The sequence below is a fragment of the Aethalodelphis obliquidens genome, unplaced genomic scaffold (assembly GCF_003676395.1).
Source record: "Aethalodelphis obliquidens isolate GAN/ISIS:26980383/991018 unplaced genomic scaffold, ASM367639v1 scaffold6, whole genome shotgun sequence".
Classification (NCBI taxonomy): Eukaryota; Metazoa; Chordata; class Mammalia; order Artiodactyla; family Delphinidae; genus Aethalodelphis; species Aethalodelphis obliquidens.
In genome coordinates this window covers 62,202,914-62,217,419 of record NW_020837950.1, presented here as the reverse complement: position 1 = coordinate 62,217,419, position 14,506 = coordinate 62,202,914, and the positions used below count along the sequence as shown (strand labels likewise).

Sequence of the window (14,506 nt, the reverse complement as noted above, 5' to 3'; positions counted from 1 at the left end):
TTACGTTTCAGTAGAGACTCACATGAGGAAATATGATCAAGATGGTTTTTTTCACCTAACCTATGTGGAACCCAAACATCAAAGCGATTCACATAACCAAGCTGGTGCAGATGATTTTCAACACTTGATTTGGATATTTTGAGTATGTCAGCTATCTTCCGCGTGGTATAATGTTGATCTCAATTATTTTTTCGGTTTGATTCCTATCAACTTAAACTGGTCTACCCAACCGTGGAGCATTATCCAGCAAGAAATCTCCAGCACGAAACTTCACAAACCACTTTTGACATGTTTGATCAGTCACAGCTCGTCCTTCACACACTGCACAAATGTTTTTGTGCGTTTCAGTTGCACTTTTACCTTTCTTGAAATAATAAAGCATACTATGCTGAAAATATTGTTTTTTTCTTCCATCTTCAGTATTTAAATGGCTACACAAAAATTCACCAATTTTGGTAAGTCTTTTTTTAATGCACGCTGATCTGACAGCTGTCACATACAATCTAACAAAATTGTTTCAAATAAAGTTAAAGACAACTAAGCGCTACTAGATCCATCTTATAGAAAAAACTGAACGAAACTTTTGGCCCACCCACTACAGTGGTCTTCTACTAGCAGAATTTGAAAATTACATCTTTTCAGCTGTATTCTAAACAAAAGTAATTAAAAATCAATTCAAATAATTTAGAATAAGTGCTTTATTTTAATTCCCACAAAAACTGAAACTATCATTTACGTCAGTTGCAACAGCAATAAAAATTAGAAGTCAATTCGTTTCTTGAAAACACTTTTTATAAGCATAAAACAAAAGTAAAGGACACAAAAAGGTACTCCTTTTAAACTGAAGATAATCTGATTACTTGTGACATACACACCTGCAGATGTACAAACAGCAAATGCATTCAAAACAGTGCAAGATTTAACTAGTTTAGGACAGTATTCCAACCAATCCCAACTCAGTTTTCAATTACTTGTGTAGGCTTATATAGTCACAAAAAGTAAATCTCTTCTAATACGTAACTGGCTGATGCCAATTCAGAACATTCCATACCAACACAACAATAACTATGGAAATCATGAGGTATGACTAACGGGGAAAAAGGCAAAACCCAACATCCAAAGTGCATATACTTCAATATAACTGCAATATATTTCTACTTCTGTAAAAAAAAAAAAAAAAAAAAAAAGTTTTCTTTAAACTATAAATCTAAAAGAAAAGCAAATGTATCATTTCACATTCTTTTTCTGAATTTAAAAAACATATACATAATTGTCCTTTGTTTTTGATAAGTTCAAATATGAATTGACAGTGGGGTTATTGGATTCTTTAAGAAAGCTCTATAGAATAGATGACTATAACATACTATATCTTCTTTAAGAAGTATGAGCTGAAATGTTAGGCATTCCTTGTGTTGTTTTTGTATATATTTAAGGAATGCTGTTCTTATAAACAATGGCTTTGAAAACGAAATATATTATTTCAAATATATATTTGAGACCAAAATATATTACTAGAGGATCTCTATAAAAGGTTACCAAAATTAAACTTATTCGTGAAATCAGGGAAAACGTTTTTAGAATTTATCTTTCTAGAAAATAATGCTGCCATTTTTCTTCCTTTTTCTTTTTTCTGATTATCACAATTAAACATCAGAGGATTTCCCCCAATAAATACTGATGTAAATGTTGATTTCAAGGGCAAACAACTTTCATAAGAGTCTATTTCTCAGGCAGTTCACCATGTGTTGAGACTGAGGCAGCACTGTTCTGGTGTGAATTGTCACTGGACTGCTGTGAAGTATTCCTTCTGGGAGAGTTTGTTGGGACCCGAAGCTGATTGTCAGGTGTAGGCTTAGCAGCACTCGGTGACTTTGTAGAGGAATTAGATGGAAGTCTGTGACGATTACTCGCATCACCAGAAGTAGATGAATGTCTTTTTCTTCCAAATTCCTCACCTATAGGGGGCTGCAAATTATGAAAGACAACATAGTGATGATTTTACTATTTTTTCCTCCCTTCAAAATCTAAGGCCAGACTTTTCTAACAGAGGGAAACTATGCCGGCACTTCAGTAGATTTTATTAGTATAATGAAAACTTAACAGCAATTTAAGGTATTAAACTTAAATTTCCTCCTTATCAGTCAATTCTTTCATTTAACATGTTTATTAAGCTACCCCTATGTTTTAGGGCTTGAACTAAATAGTAGGGCATAAGGATAAGGCTGGGTTTGTTGTCTCTGGGAAAATGTTTCAGAGAGGACATTTTCCTTCTTTATGAAACTTCTGTCAGTTGCAAAGCATTTATAACTCTAACCCCTTTCTTCTCCAAACTTCCACAGTATTTAAAATGCAAATAGTCATACTTAACAGCACTGATACAGGAAAACATGACACAAATTTAAAAGCAGAGGTCTGAATTCTTGGCTTCTGTTCAGATAGGGCAAAAATCACTAGTATTATAAAGCAGGGACATCTTGTGACAGAACTGGCTGGACCACTCTAGAAACATAGCTTTTTTTTTTTTTTTTTAAATTTTTGGCCATGCTGCAAGGCATGAGGGATCTTGGTTCCCTGAGCAGGGATCGAATGTGTGCCCCTTGCATTGGAAAGTGTGGAGTCTTAACCACTGGACCACCAGGGAAGTCTGAAACACAGCTCTTTAATTCCAGAGATGGAGGCATTTCTATTAACTCCATCCCTGGGCTATCAAATCTATTTACACAAAACTACAAAAGACAAACTAATTATAATACTAAGCAGAGATGAACCTAGCCTTCCTTTCACCTCTCTCTTTTCTGCTCTTTTTGATTCTTCTTTCCTTATTTCTCTCTTCTCTTCTTTCTCCTTTTCCTTTATCTTATTATGCTCATCCACTTCTTTTCTTAAAATGTTTTCCTTTTCCTCTTGAAATCAAATTGTCTAAACCCTATTCTCCTGTCTCTACACATGCACATAACATTCTTGCCCTAATTTTATTATGTGGGGAACCATAAATCCATGTTACATGAGCACGTGTTATGGAAACTATAGGATACAAGTACATAAAAAGTGAAAAATTTAAAAACTGCTAGTGAGGGGACTTCCCTGGTGGTCCACTGGTAAAGAATCTACCCTAAATGCAGGGGACGTGGGTTCAATTTCTGGTCAGGGAACTAAGATCCCACATGCTGTGGGGCAACTAAGCCCACATGCCACAACTCCTGAGCTCACGTGCCTCAACTAGAGAGCCTGCGTGCTGCAGACTACAGAGCCCACATGCTCTGGAACCTGCACACCACAACTACAGAGTCCACAGGCCCTGGAGCCTGCACAACACAACTAAAGAAGAGAAAACCCACACGCCACAACTAGAGAGAAGCCCGTGTGCCACAACGAATATCCCGTGTGCCGTGACTAAGACCCGACACAGCCAAAAATGAATAAAATAAAATAAAGAAATAATAAAGAAATCTTTAAAAAATAAAAATAAATAAAAACTGCTAGTGAGAAATGAGTAACATATCCATATAAAAGTTACTAAATCCATAAAATGTTTATCATGCATATCAAAATTAAAGTGAACTGACCATTGCTCCATGGTCATGTAAGATATTAACATTTAGGGACTCTGGGTAAACAGAATATATGGGAATTCGCTATACTATTTTTGCACCTCTTTTAAAGTTTGATTTCAAAACTGGAAAGTTAAATTTTCAAAATTAAATTTAAAAAATAAAAATTATACTGGGCTTCCCTGATGGCGCAGTGGTTGAGAGTCCGCCTGCCGATGCAAGGGACACGGGTTTGTGCCCCGGTCCGGGAATATCCCACATGCCGCAGAGCGGCTGGGCCCGTGAGCTATGGCCGCTGGGCCTGCGCGTCCGGAGCCTGTGCTCCGCAACGGGAGAGGCCACAGCAGTGAGAGGCCCGCGTACCGCAAATAAATAAATAAAAATTATAAAATTAAACTTAAGAAAGTCACTGATAGCTCAAACATAAGAGTAATAAAAATAATACAGGGGAAAGGACTTAAAACTTACGTCAACACGGAAGTCTTCCAACTTCTTAAAGCTACAGAGGTATTCCTGAAGTTTGGGGTCAATAGACTGTGTCTTAGATTGAGAATATTTTAGGTAAGCCCAAAACTTTTCTAATCCATACAGCTGACCTAATAACAAAGAAGAATATACATGATAAAATATATAGAATCTTTAAAAAATGATTCATATTGGATATGATCCTACCAGCATTAAACCATGTCTTCTATGTACACTTTATCTAGATCTTGAAGATAAGACATTGTAATGAATAATGGCAGCTAACATTTACTGAGCATTTGCCATGTAACACGTATTATTTAAGTGGTTTATTGTATATTAAACTAATTTGAACTATATACAACCCTGTAATATAGGTGCTCTTGGGTATACTACTGATGAGTAAACTGGGCTAACAAGGTTTTGGGGTTTTTTTTGTTTGTTTGTTTTTCTAACAAGGTTAAGTAACTTACCCATGGCCACAGAGCTACAAAGTAGGGGAAATGGGATTCAGACTTACGGATCTAGCCCAGAGTCTGCACTGTTACTCACTGTGCTATTCCACCTTTCCAAACACACTTGCTCATGTTGCATAGAATTTTCATGTAATGGAACATCAGTGAGTAGTCATGTGTGTCAAATGAATAAAGACAAAATACAAATAAGGAAACACTTCGGAGTGGCTCTTTTCCAACATCTCACAAGTAAGACCTTCATACTATATGGTGCTCTATCCTTCATCACAAATCATAATAGTGGCCTGAAAGTCTTAACTAGTCTGCCCTAAAAAAAAGTTACAAACTCCCTATTTATTGACAGACTCAGATTTACAATTTCCAAATAGAATAAGTTTATTGTTTTATTTTACCAGATTCGCAGTCTTTTTTGGTTTCTTCTTGGAAATCCTTAAAAATTTCTTGTCTGAATTTTTTTTCCAGTCCATAACTATAAAACCTGAACAGACATTCTAATCCATACCTGTGGGAAGAAAATAAAAAGTTTATAATAAAATTTTTCCTATGACAATGCAAATAGTCATATTTAACAGCACTGATACAGGAAACATGACACAAATAATCTCAAACAAAAGTGTTCAAATATATGTAATTTTTAGTACGCAGATTTTTAGCTGAAGTGGTAATTAGTAATCTACAGCTGGCTTTGCTATTTTTGTTGACTCAGGCATAGCATCTCATGGAGGTATACTGGGAATATGCAAAATAAGAGGCAGTCCTTGGACAACTACACTATGGCTTCTTTGAACAGACACAGGATCTCTCCCTGGTATTTCTGAAGAACTCCCTGGCATTTTTCCCCGGTATTTCAAAAGATTTAGTGACAAACTGGCAATGTTTTAGATTTTTTCCCAAACCAAGGCTTATAATGGTGTGTTAGTACATGGTATTAAATACTCGAACATAATCTCTAGGAAGATAAAGACCATACTCTTGGGCCACAGACTCTAGGTGTGGTTGACCCATTCAACTATAAAGGGACAAACCTAATTAAATGTCTCCTAAGAGAGCCTTCCTGCTTATAAAGTATATTAAATAAAAGATATTTTGCCAAAAGAATTGTATCACTGCATAAATCAGAAAAATTTGTTTCTTCTTACAGCTACCTAAAGAACCTGAGACAAGTTTTGGACAGTGGATCAAGAAACTACATGGGCTCAACCTTCAACTAATGGTGATGAGCAGAACCCATGAGAGTGGACATGGACAAGGTCAATGGACAGCAGTAAAGGGACCATCCAGCTCATTCAAAGAAAGCATGTAGCAATTTAGAAAATCCCTCATGTAGAATCCTTAAGTCATTCTGGGTGCCTCAGTGGAGGGGAGGCTATATTTCTTCATTCCTGGTATCATAATACTGCCCAACCATTATTCACAGGAAGAAGAGGGTGTGTGTGTGTGTGTGTGTGTGTGTGTCCATGCATATGTCCTTTGTAACCAGCTTATTTACAAGATAGAGAGTGACGGTCTCTCTGGAAGAATAAACATGTTTCTTGGTAAGATGGCAAGAGGAATGCAGGACTACCAACCATACACTAACCTGAGCCCTTTCCTTTGGTAGCCATAAATGACACTATTCCTTGAGCTTGTATGACTGAGGCTAAGGGGACTGAGTACTAAAGGAACAACAGTTCAGAATGACAAACCTGTCTTAATACTCCTCTTATGGGATCATATTATATTGATACCAGTGGTTCTCAACCTTGACTACCTATGTGAACCATCTAGGAAGCTTTAAAAAAATGCTGACACCCAGGCTCTACTCCAAACCAATGAAATCATAATCTCTGGGGCTGAAGCCTAGGCTTCTTTCTTTCTTTCTGGAAAGCAGGATTGAGAAATTTTAGGTTTTATCAAGTAAATGACATTTTAGAGGAATGTTAGGATTCTTAGATTTTTGGGTAAAGGCCAACTGACTACTACAATATCTGGATTTCTAGTCTTACTTTTTAGGAAACTAATTCCAAAGATCAAAAATATGACATTAATAATACAATCCAAATATGCATCATAAATGCTGGAGTAAAGAGCAGGGGCAAATGACCAGTCTCTCAGTTGTCATTTACTCACTGACCAATCACTGTGAGACAGCTTAGATGAGTAGAAAACAAAAAGGCTGAGAACCGGAAAGAACTATATTTGAATTCTAGGCTTATAATCATCTCTCTAAAAATGGGGATAATAATATCCTACTTTTCAATAATAGATAATATTTGTAAAGCACTTAGACCAGAGCTGGCACATTGCAGATGTGTATGTAATTAATGTTACTTCTCTCCTTTCTTCTTGAAACCATCCTACTGCTAATGTTAGTCAATGGATATATTCAGTACTGATCTTCTTCCTAATAAAAGTAACCATTTATTGAGCACTTACTATGTATCAGGTAGTATGTTAAGCTATTATAAACATACACAGAATACCATAGGAACAAAGAAGAGGAACTCCCAATCTAGACTTGGGTATAAATGGGATCAGAAAAGTTATAGAAAGTCCTGAGGAACAAACAGAAATTATTTGCATAAATAGCAAAATATGCTGAGATTAATTATAACAAATGCTTTCAAACTTTTCTAAGTCCAATAGTAAGAAAAATATTTTACCTTGTGACCAAGTCAACACTCACATATATACGTGTGTACATAAAAACATATATGTTTTGTAAATAATTAAATTTGTATTTATGTATGAATTGTAAAACATATTAACCTTACTATGTTCAGTGCAGTCTGATATTTTCTATTTTTTTAAGTAAGTTAGAACCACTAAACTGATTTCACAACCCACTAACGGGTAGCAAAACACAGTTTGAATGAGAAAATCTAGATTAGCCACTATGAAGAACAGTTTGGAGGTTCCTTAGAAAAATAAACATAGAACTACCATATGATCCAGCAATCCCACTCCTGAGCATGTATCTGGAGAAAATTACAATTTGAAAATATACATGCACCCCAACGTTCATAGCAGCACTATTTACAATAACCAAGACATGGAAGCAACCTAAATGTCCATCGACAGATTAATGAATAAAGAAGATGTGGTACATATATACAATGGAATGCTACTCAACCATAAAAAAAGAATGAAATAATGCCATTTGCAGCAACATGGATGGACCTAGAGATTGTCATACGAAGTCAGACAAAGACAAGTATCATATAGATATCACTTGTATGTGGAATCTAAAAAGATGATACAAATGAACTTATTTACAAAACAGAAACAGGCTCACAGACTTTGAAAACAAACTTATGGTTTGTTTTCCAAAGGGAAACGGTGAGGGGAGGGATAAATTAGGAGGTTGGGATTAACACATACACACTATTGTAGATAAAACAGATAATTAACAAGGACCTACTAGCACCGGGAACTCTATTCAACCTCTATGGGAAAAGAATCTGAAAAAGAATGGATTATATGTATATGTATAACTGAGTCACTTTGCTGTACACCTGAAACTAACACAACATTGTAAATCAACTATATCCCAACATAAAATAAAAAATTTTGAAAGAAAGAAATGGCAAATATTGCCTTCAGTGCCAACTCTGATAAACTGGCAGTAGCTATCAAAGCTGTGATAAGAAAGACTATAAATCTGAATTCAAGAATAATATTAAACAATGCTGGGATTGATTTAGAGATGTCAGTAATGAACAGAGAAGAGGGAAAAAGAGGTACACATGCCATTTATTTATCATTCCTGATCAAGATCAAGATTCTAGATGAAAACTAAATGGGCTTTATTTTTACACAAGTCAGTGCAAATGTATATTTTTTTTCAAAGAAATGTATTTGCATATCTTGTATTCCTCTTGATCACAATATTGATTAACAATAGATTCTTATTTGAGCTTTACAAGAGGAATCCATTTTTAGAACCTGAAGAAGGGTAAATTTAGGTAAATATTGAGTGGAAGATTATCTTTTTTCTTCTTCCAGCTCATCTTCCTTCCTCCCTTTTCCCAAGAATGAATAGCTTAGCTTGCATGAATCCATTTCATGTTCCTTCTCATCCTCTTGGTCTGTTCTCAATTCAGCCCTATTGGCACAAATTACCCTGAACATTCCTCATGGAAGCAAGATCTAACCTAGACAAAAAGAAGAGTTAGCAAAGCAGAGGGAGGATGAAGAGAAGAATAAGCAGAGGTAAGAATATGTACAGATGTCTAAAGGCTAGAGAGCTCGGTTCATCTGGAGAACACGTAGTTCAGTACCACGGTTGCCTAGAGAACTACAGTTGACCCTTGAACAACATGCACGTTAGGAGCGCCAACCCTCCCACAGTTAAAAATCTGAATATTAACTTAAAAGTTGGCCCTCTGTATACACGGTTCCTCCATATCCACAGTTCCTCATCCACAGATTCAAGCAACCATGGATTATGTAGTACTGTAGTATTTACTATGGAAAAAATTCTGCATATAAGTGGACCCATTCAGTTCAAACTGGTATTGTTGAACAGTCAACTGTAGTAGGAAAAAATGAGACTGAACAGGTGTGTCAGGATGTATCATGAGAGATCTTATTTTTTCTTGTCTCAAGGAATCTTAACTGGTTTGGCTCTAAGCATGTAACAATTTGGGGATGTATATGCACATCCAAGGGAAATCTGTAATGGTAGGGGCAAGAGAGAGAAAAATCTGTCTTTCAAATTACATTTGGCCTTTGTACCAGCCCCTAACATGGTTCCAAACATGATACCCATTATATCATGGGTAGTCCCCTCCTACATTATACCAGGGTTGGTTTGTGTGAACACTATAATATGGCAGAAGTGATGTCACTTTCAAGTGCAGGTTAAGTAAGACACCGAAGCGTTCATCTTGGAAGTTCTCCCCCTTTCTTAGATCATTCACTCTGGGTGAAGTCACATCGTGAAATGCCCTATGGGGAGACCTATGTGCCAAGGTACTGAAGCCTCCTGCCAATATCCAAGTGAATGAGCTTGAAGAAGATCCTCTAGCCTGAGTCAAGTCTTCAGAGACTGCAGCCCTGTCCAATACCTTGACTGCAATCCTATGAGAGAACTGAACCAGAGCCACCCAGCTAAGCTGTTTCTGGAGTCTTGACCCTTAGAAACTATGAACTAATAAATGTTTGTTGTTTTAAGCTTCTGCGTTCTGGGGTAATTTGCTATGCAGCAATAGAAAACTAACACAGTCCTTCTCCCAGTTATCATGTGGTACTTTCACAGTTCAAAATCAGGCTACTTCTGTACTAGTTTTTAGTATTTTTAAAAAATTCCCTCCAAGTGTAAAAATATGAGAAAATATTTGACCTGTAATTTTCTTTTGCATCTTCCCAAGCAAGTTGTCTAAATTCCTCATACATTGTTTTATTGAAGTGATCTCTGAGGAAAAAGGACCAGAAACGAAAGAGGGTATTCATTTCTTGAGACTGGCCAATTCCCAAGTGTTTTCTCTCTGGAAAAAGTCAAAACAGCAGATGTTTTACATAGCGTAAAATAAAGAAAGCTGAAACATATTAATCCCCAATTGGGTTTCTTTTAAACAAAGAACAAATAATCCATTTTCTGACTCACTGCTCAAATTTAAGCATTTGTCAATAGTAACAAGAATATAGTAAGCTTTATTTCCTAATGTGTCTAAGCTACAAAATACATGAATAAAGAATATATATGAACACATTTACTTAAGGCAATTTTAACAAAGGACTATTTTAACCTGATATTAAATGTCACAACTTGAATTTTTTAGAATTATGTTTTAATTTTAAAGATAGCTATATAAAGGAAGGCTCTTACCACTTAGGCATCTTCTACGATACTTGTGGTACACTTGTTGGGTAAAGCCATTTTCCTTCAAAAGTTCGTGAGAAGGATGCTGGAACTTTGGGAATGAATGAGGAGTACATCCATAACTTCCTACTAGTGGTGCACCTCCTGAAGGCGAAGCATTTGAACTGCTGTTTGAGGAGGGGGAAAAAAGCCTTCAAACTGAAATATCAAGAACCAAGTGTTTAAACCAATTTGTACTATTTGTTTACTGAGAATCTGAGCAGTGGAAAAGGCATTAGTCCCTAAAACTCTCCTAAACTAATGATACACGGACCTACATATGAATTGCTATCTATGTTCAACACATGGGTAAATTCAGAAGTTGATAAAGGACATGGTCATAAATTCTCAAACTAAAACAATAAGTAGAAGCAGATAACTGACTAGCTAGCTTACTCTTCTCTTCCAGATACATTATTAATTTAGTTATATTTGTTTTTTTTTCTTATAGTACTGGGGAAATTTTCAATTTTCATGAGTAATTAGGTTAATGATATAAATTGAGTAAGTGGATAAAATCTGGCACAAAGGCAATATTTTCATTACCCTAAAGACATACCTGTAATTCTGTAAATCAATTTCACTTCTGAAATTTCGCCTATATCTATCTTTTCCTTTTCATCTTCACTCTGTTATTCAAATTGAGGCTTTCCTCCTCTTTCACTTGAACTAATTGGTCTCCTTGTTTTTTCAATCTCCCTCCTCTATACTGCCACCAAAATGATCTTCCTAAGACTGCTCTAAATCAGTGGTTCTCAATGTGTGGTCTGTAGATGCTTGGAGGGGTTCCCAAGAACCTTTCAGAAAGTCTGCAAGGTCAAAACTATTTTCATAACAATACTTAGACATTATTTGCTCTCTTCACTGTGTTTACATCTGTACTGATAGTACTAAACAATGGTGTATAAAACTGCTGATGCAAACTGAGTCAGTGGCACCAAACTTTACTTACTAGTGGTTATATTATTCACTGCTGTGTACTTGAAAAAAAATTTTTAATGCCAGTTTCACCTTAAGAGTTCCTTGATGAAGCAAAAAAAAAAATTAACTTTATGAAATCTCAACACTTGAGTACATCTCATTGTGTGTGACAAAATGGGACAGAAGCTTTAGTTTTGCAAAATGAGAACATTCTGGAGATATTTCACAACAACGTGAATATACTTAACACTACTGAACTGTACTAAAAATGGTTAAGATGATGAATATTTCATGAGTTTTGAATATGAAATGAGTATTTCATTGTGTTTTTTATAACAATTAGGGGGAGAAAAGCACTTTTGTAGCATATCAAAATATGATGGCTGTTGTTATGAACTAAATGTTTGTTGAATTCCTAACCCCCAATGTGACGGTACTAGGATGTAAAATAAGTCATGACACTAGAGCTCTCATGAGTGGGATAAATGCCCTTATGAGAGGAGACACAAGAGAGCTTCCTTCTTCTCTCTCTGCTCTCTGCCATGTGAGGATACAACAAGATGGCCATCTGCAAACTAGGGAGCAGGCCCTCACCAGATATGGGATCTGTTGGCACTTTAAGCTTGGATCTGTGAGAAATAAATATTTGTTGTTTAAGCTCCCCAGCCTATGGCATATTTGTTACAGCAGTACTAACTACAACAGTTGTCTTAAAGCACTCATGCAATAAAATTATGAGCCAAACTGTTTTTTGCATGGAATACCATTTTTAACTAGAAGAATAGCCAACAAATTATGGTTATTCAGACTTTGTTTTGTGTCAGACATTTCCTTGAAAATGAACAAAATGAGTCTGTAACGTTCAGGAAAAATTCGAGCTTTCATGCAAAAATAAGAATTTTGGAAACTTTGTATTTGTCACTATGAGCCTAGTAATTCCCACTCATACCTAAACACTTATCTAATAAAATCAATGCTGGGTTATTTTTTAGGAGTTTGTGTGTGTTGTAAAATATATATGATATTTGTAATTTTAGCCATTCTTAAGTGTACTACTCATCAGCATTAAATATTCACAATGTTATATAACTATTACCACTACCTCTACCAAAACCTTCTTTATCATTCCCAACAAAAACTCTATCCATTAAATAATGAATAACCCCTTTCCCTCTCCCTGCAGTCCCCAGTAACCTCTATTTTACTTTGTCTTTGACTATTCTAGGTACCTCATATAAGTGGAAACATACTATATTCATCCTTCTCAGTCTGCCTTATATCACTAAGCATGTTCTCAAGGTCCATCCATGTTAAAGCTGAAATCAAAATTTCATTTTTTATGTGGTTGAATCATATTCCATTGTATGTATATACCTATGTTTATCTAGTCATCTGCTGATGGACTCTAGTGTTGTTTCCACCTTCTGGCTATTATGAATAATGCTGCTATAAACATGGCATAAAAATATCTGTTCAACTCCCTCTTTTCAATTCTTTTGGATATATACCTAGGAGTCAAATAGCTGGGTCATGTGTTAGTTCTGTGTTTTACCATTTTGAGAAAATGCCAAACTGCTTTCTACAATGGCTGCAGCATGTTATATTTCCAAGAGCAATGCACAAGGTTCTAATTTCTCCACATCCACACAAACATTTGCTTTCAGTTTTTTTGATTATACATATCTGTATTAGTCAGCTCAGCTGCCATAACAAGATACCACAGACTGGATGGCTTACACAATAGAAATTTATGTTCTCACAGTTCTGGAGGCTAGAAGTCCAAGATCATAGTGCCAGCAGTGTTGGTTTCTGGGAAGGCCTCTCTTCCTGGCTTACAGAGAACCACCTTCTCATTGTGTCCTCACATGGCCTTTCCTCTGTCTACACGCAGAAAGAGAGAGATCTCTGGTGTCTCTTCCTCTTCTTATAAGGTCAGATTAGGGCCCCATCGTATGGTTTCATTTAACCTTAATTATCTCCTTAAAGGCCCTATCTCAAATACAGTCAAGCAGGGGGGTTAGGGTTTCAGCATATAATTTCAGAGAGACAATTCAGTCCATAACACCATCCTAATGGGTATGAAGAGATATCTCACTGTGGTTTTTGATTTGCATTTCTCTAATGATTAATGATATTGCACACATTTTCACGGGTTTATTGGCCATTTGTATATCTTCTCTGGAGAAATGTCTATTCAAATCCTTTCCCAATTTTTGAATTGGGTTTTTTGGGAGACTTCTATATATTTGGAATATTAACCTGTTATCAGATATATAATTTGCAAATATTTTCTCCTATTCAGTAGGTTGTCTCTTCACTCTGATAGTTTCCTTTGATACACAGAAGTTCATAATTATGATGAAGTAAAATTTATCAATTTTTCTCTTTTATTGTCTGTGTTTTTGGTGTCATGCTCAAGAAATCACTGTCAAATCTAGGGTCATAAAGATGTTCCCCTACATTTTCTTCTAAGAGTTTTACAGTTTTAGCTGTTAAGTTTAGATCTTTGATCCATTTTAATTTTTTGGTATTTGGTATAAAGTATGGATCCCATCCTTTCACACGTTGGATATCCAGTTTTCCCAGCAACATTTGTTAAAAAGATGACCCTCTCCTTCACTGAACAGTCTCAGCACCCTTGTAGAAAATAAACTGACCATATATGACAGATTTTATTTCTAGACTCTCTATTCCATTGGTCTATACATCTGTCCTTATGCCAAGACCATACTGTTTTAATTATTGTAGCCTTGTAGTAACTTTCAAAGTTGGGAAGTGTTGGTCCTCCAATTTTATTTTTCTTTTTAAGGTCATTTGGGCTTTTCAGGGCTCCTTGCAATTCCATATAAATTTGAGGATCAGCTTTTCCATTTTTGTGAAAAAGGCTATTGGAATTTTTGTAGGGATTGTGTTAAATCTATAGATCACTTTCGATTGTAATAATGTCTTAACAATGTTAAGTCTTCCTATCCATGAAAATGGATTGTCTTTCCATTTATTTAGGTCTCCTATAATTTTTTCAGCAATGTGTTTTGTAGTTTTCAGTGTATAAGTCTTTCACCTCCTTGGTTAGATTTATTCCTAAGTATTTAATTTTTAGATGCTAATGTAAATAGAATTGCTTTCTTAATTTCCTTTTCAAATCATTCAATGCTGCATATAGAAACACAAGCTGATTTATGTGTATTTTGTACAGTGCAACTTTGCCAAATTTGTTTATTAGCTTCAGTTTCTTTCTTGTTGATTCTTTG

At 35.6% G+C, this 14,506-nt stretch overlaps 1 protein-coding gene across 5 annotated transcripts in view; it reads right to left on the bottom strand.

Moving 5' to 3' along the window:
- Positions 1-686: 686 nt before the first annotated feature.
- Positions 687-14,506, bottom strand: part of LARP1B (La ribonucleoprotein 1B) — a 128,777-nt gene continuing 114,957 nt past the window's right edge. For all 5 annotated transcript variants that reach the window (XM_027103690.1, XM_027103691.1, XM_027103692.1 and 2 more), the window contains 5 exons: positions 10,302-10,462; positions 9,816-9,960; positions 4,885-4,994; positions 4,020-4,147; positions 687-1,965 (listed from right to left, as the gene is read on the bottom strand). In XM_027103690.1, coding sequence (XP_026959491.1) covers positions 1,720-1,965; positions 4,020-4,147; positions 4,885-4,994; positions 9,816-9,960; positions 10,302-10,462 — 790 coding nt within the window. In that variant the 3' untranslated portion in view covers positions 687-1,719. The remainder of the gene's footprint in view (positions 1,966-4,019; positions 4,148-4,884; positions 4,995-9,815; positions 9,961-10,301; positions 10,463-14,506) is intronic.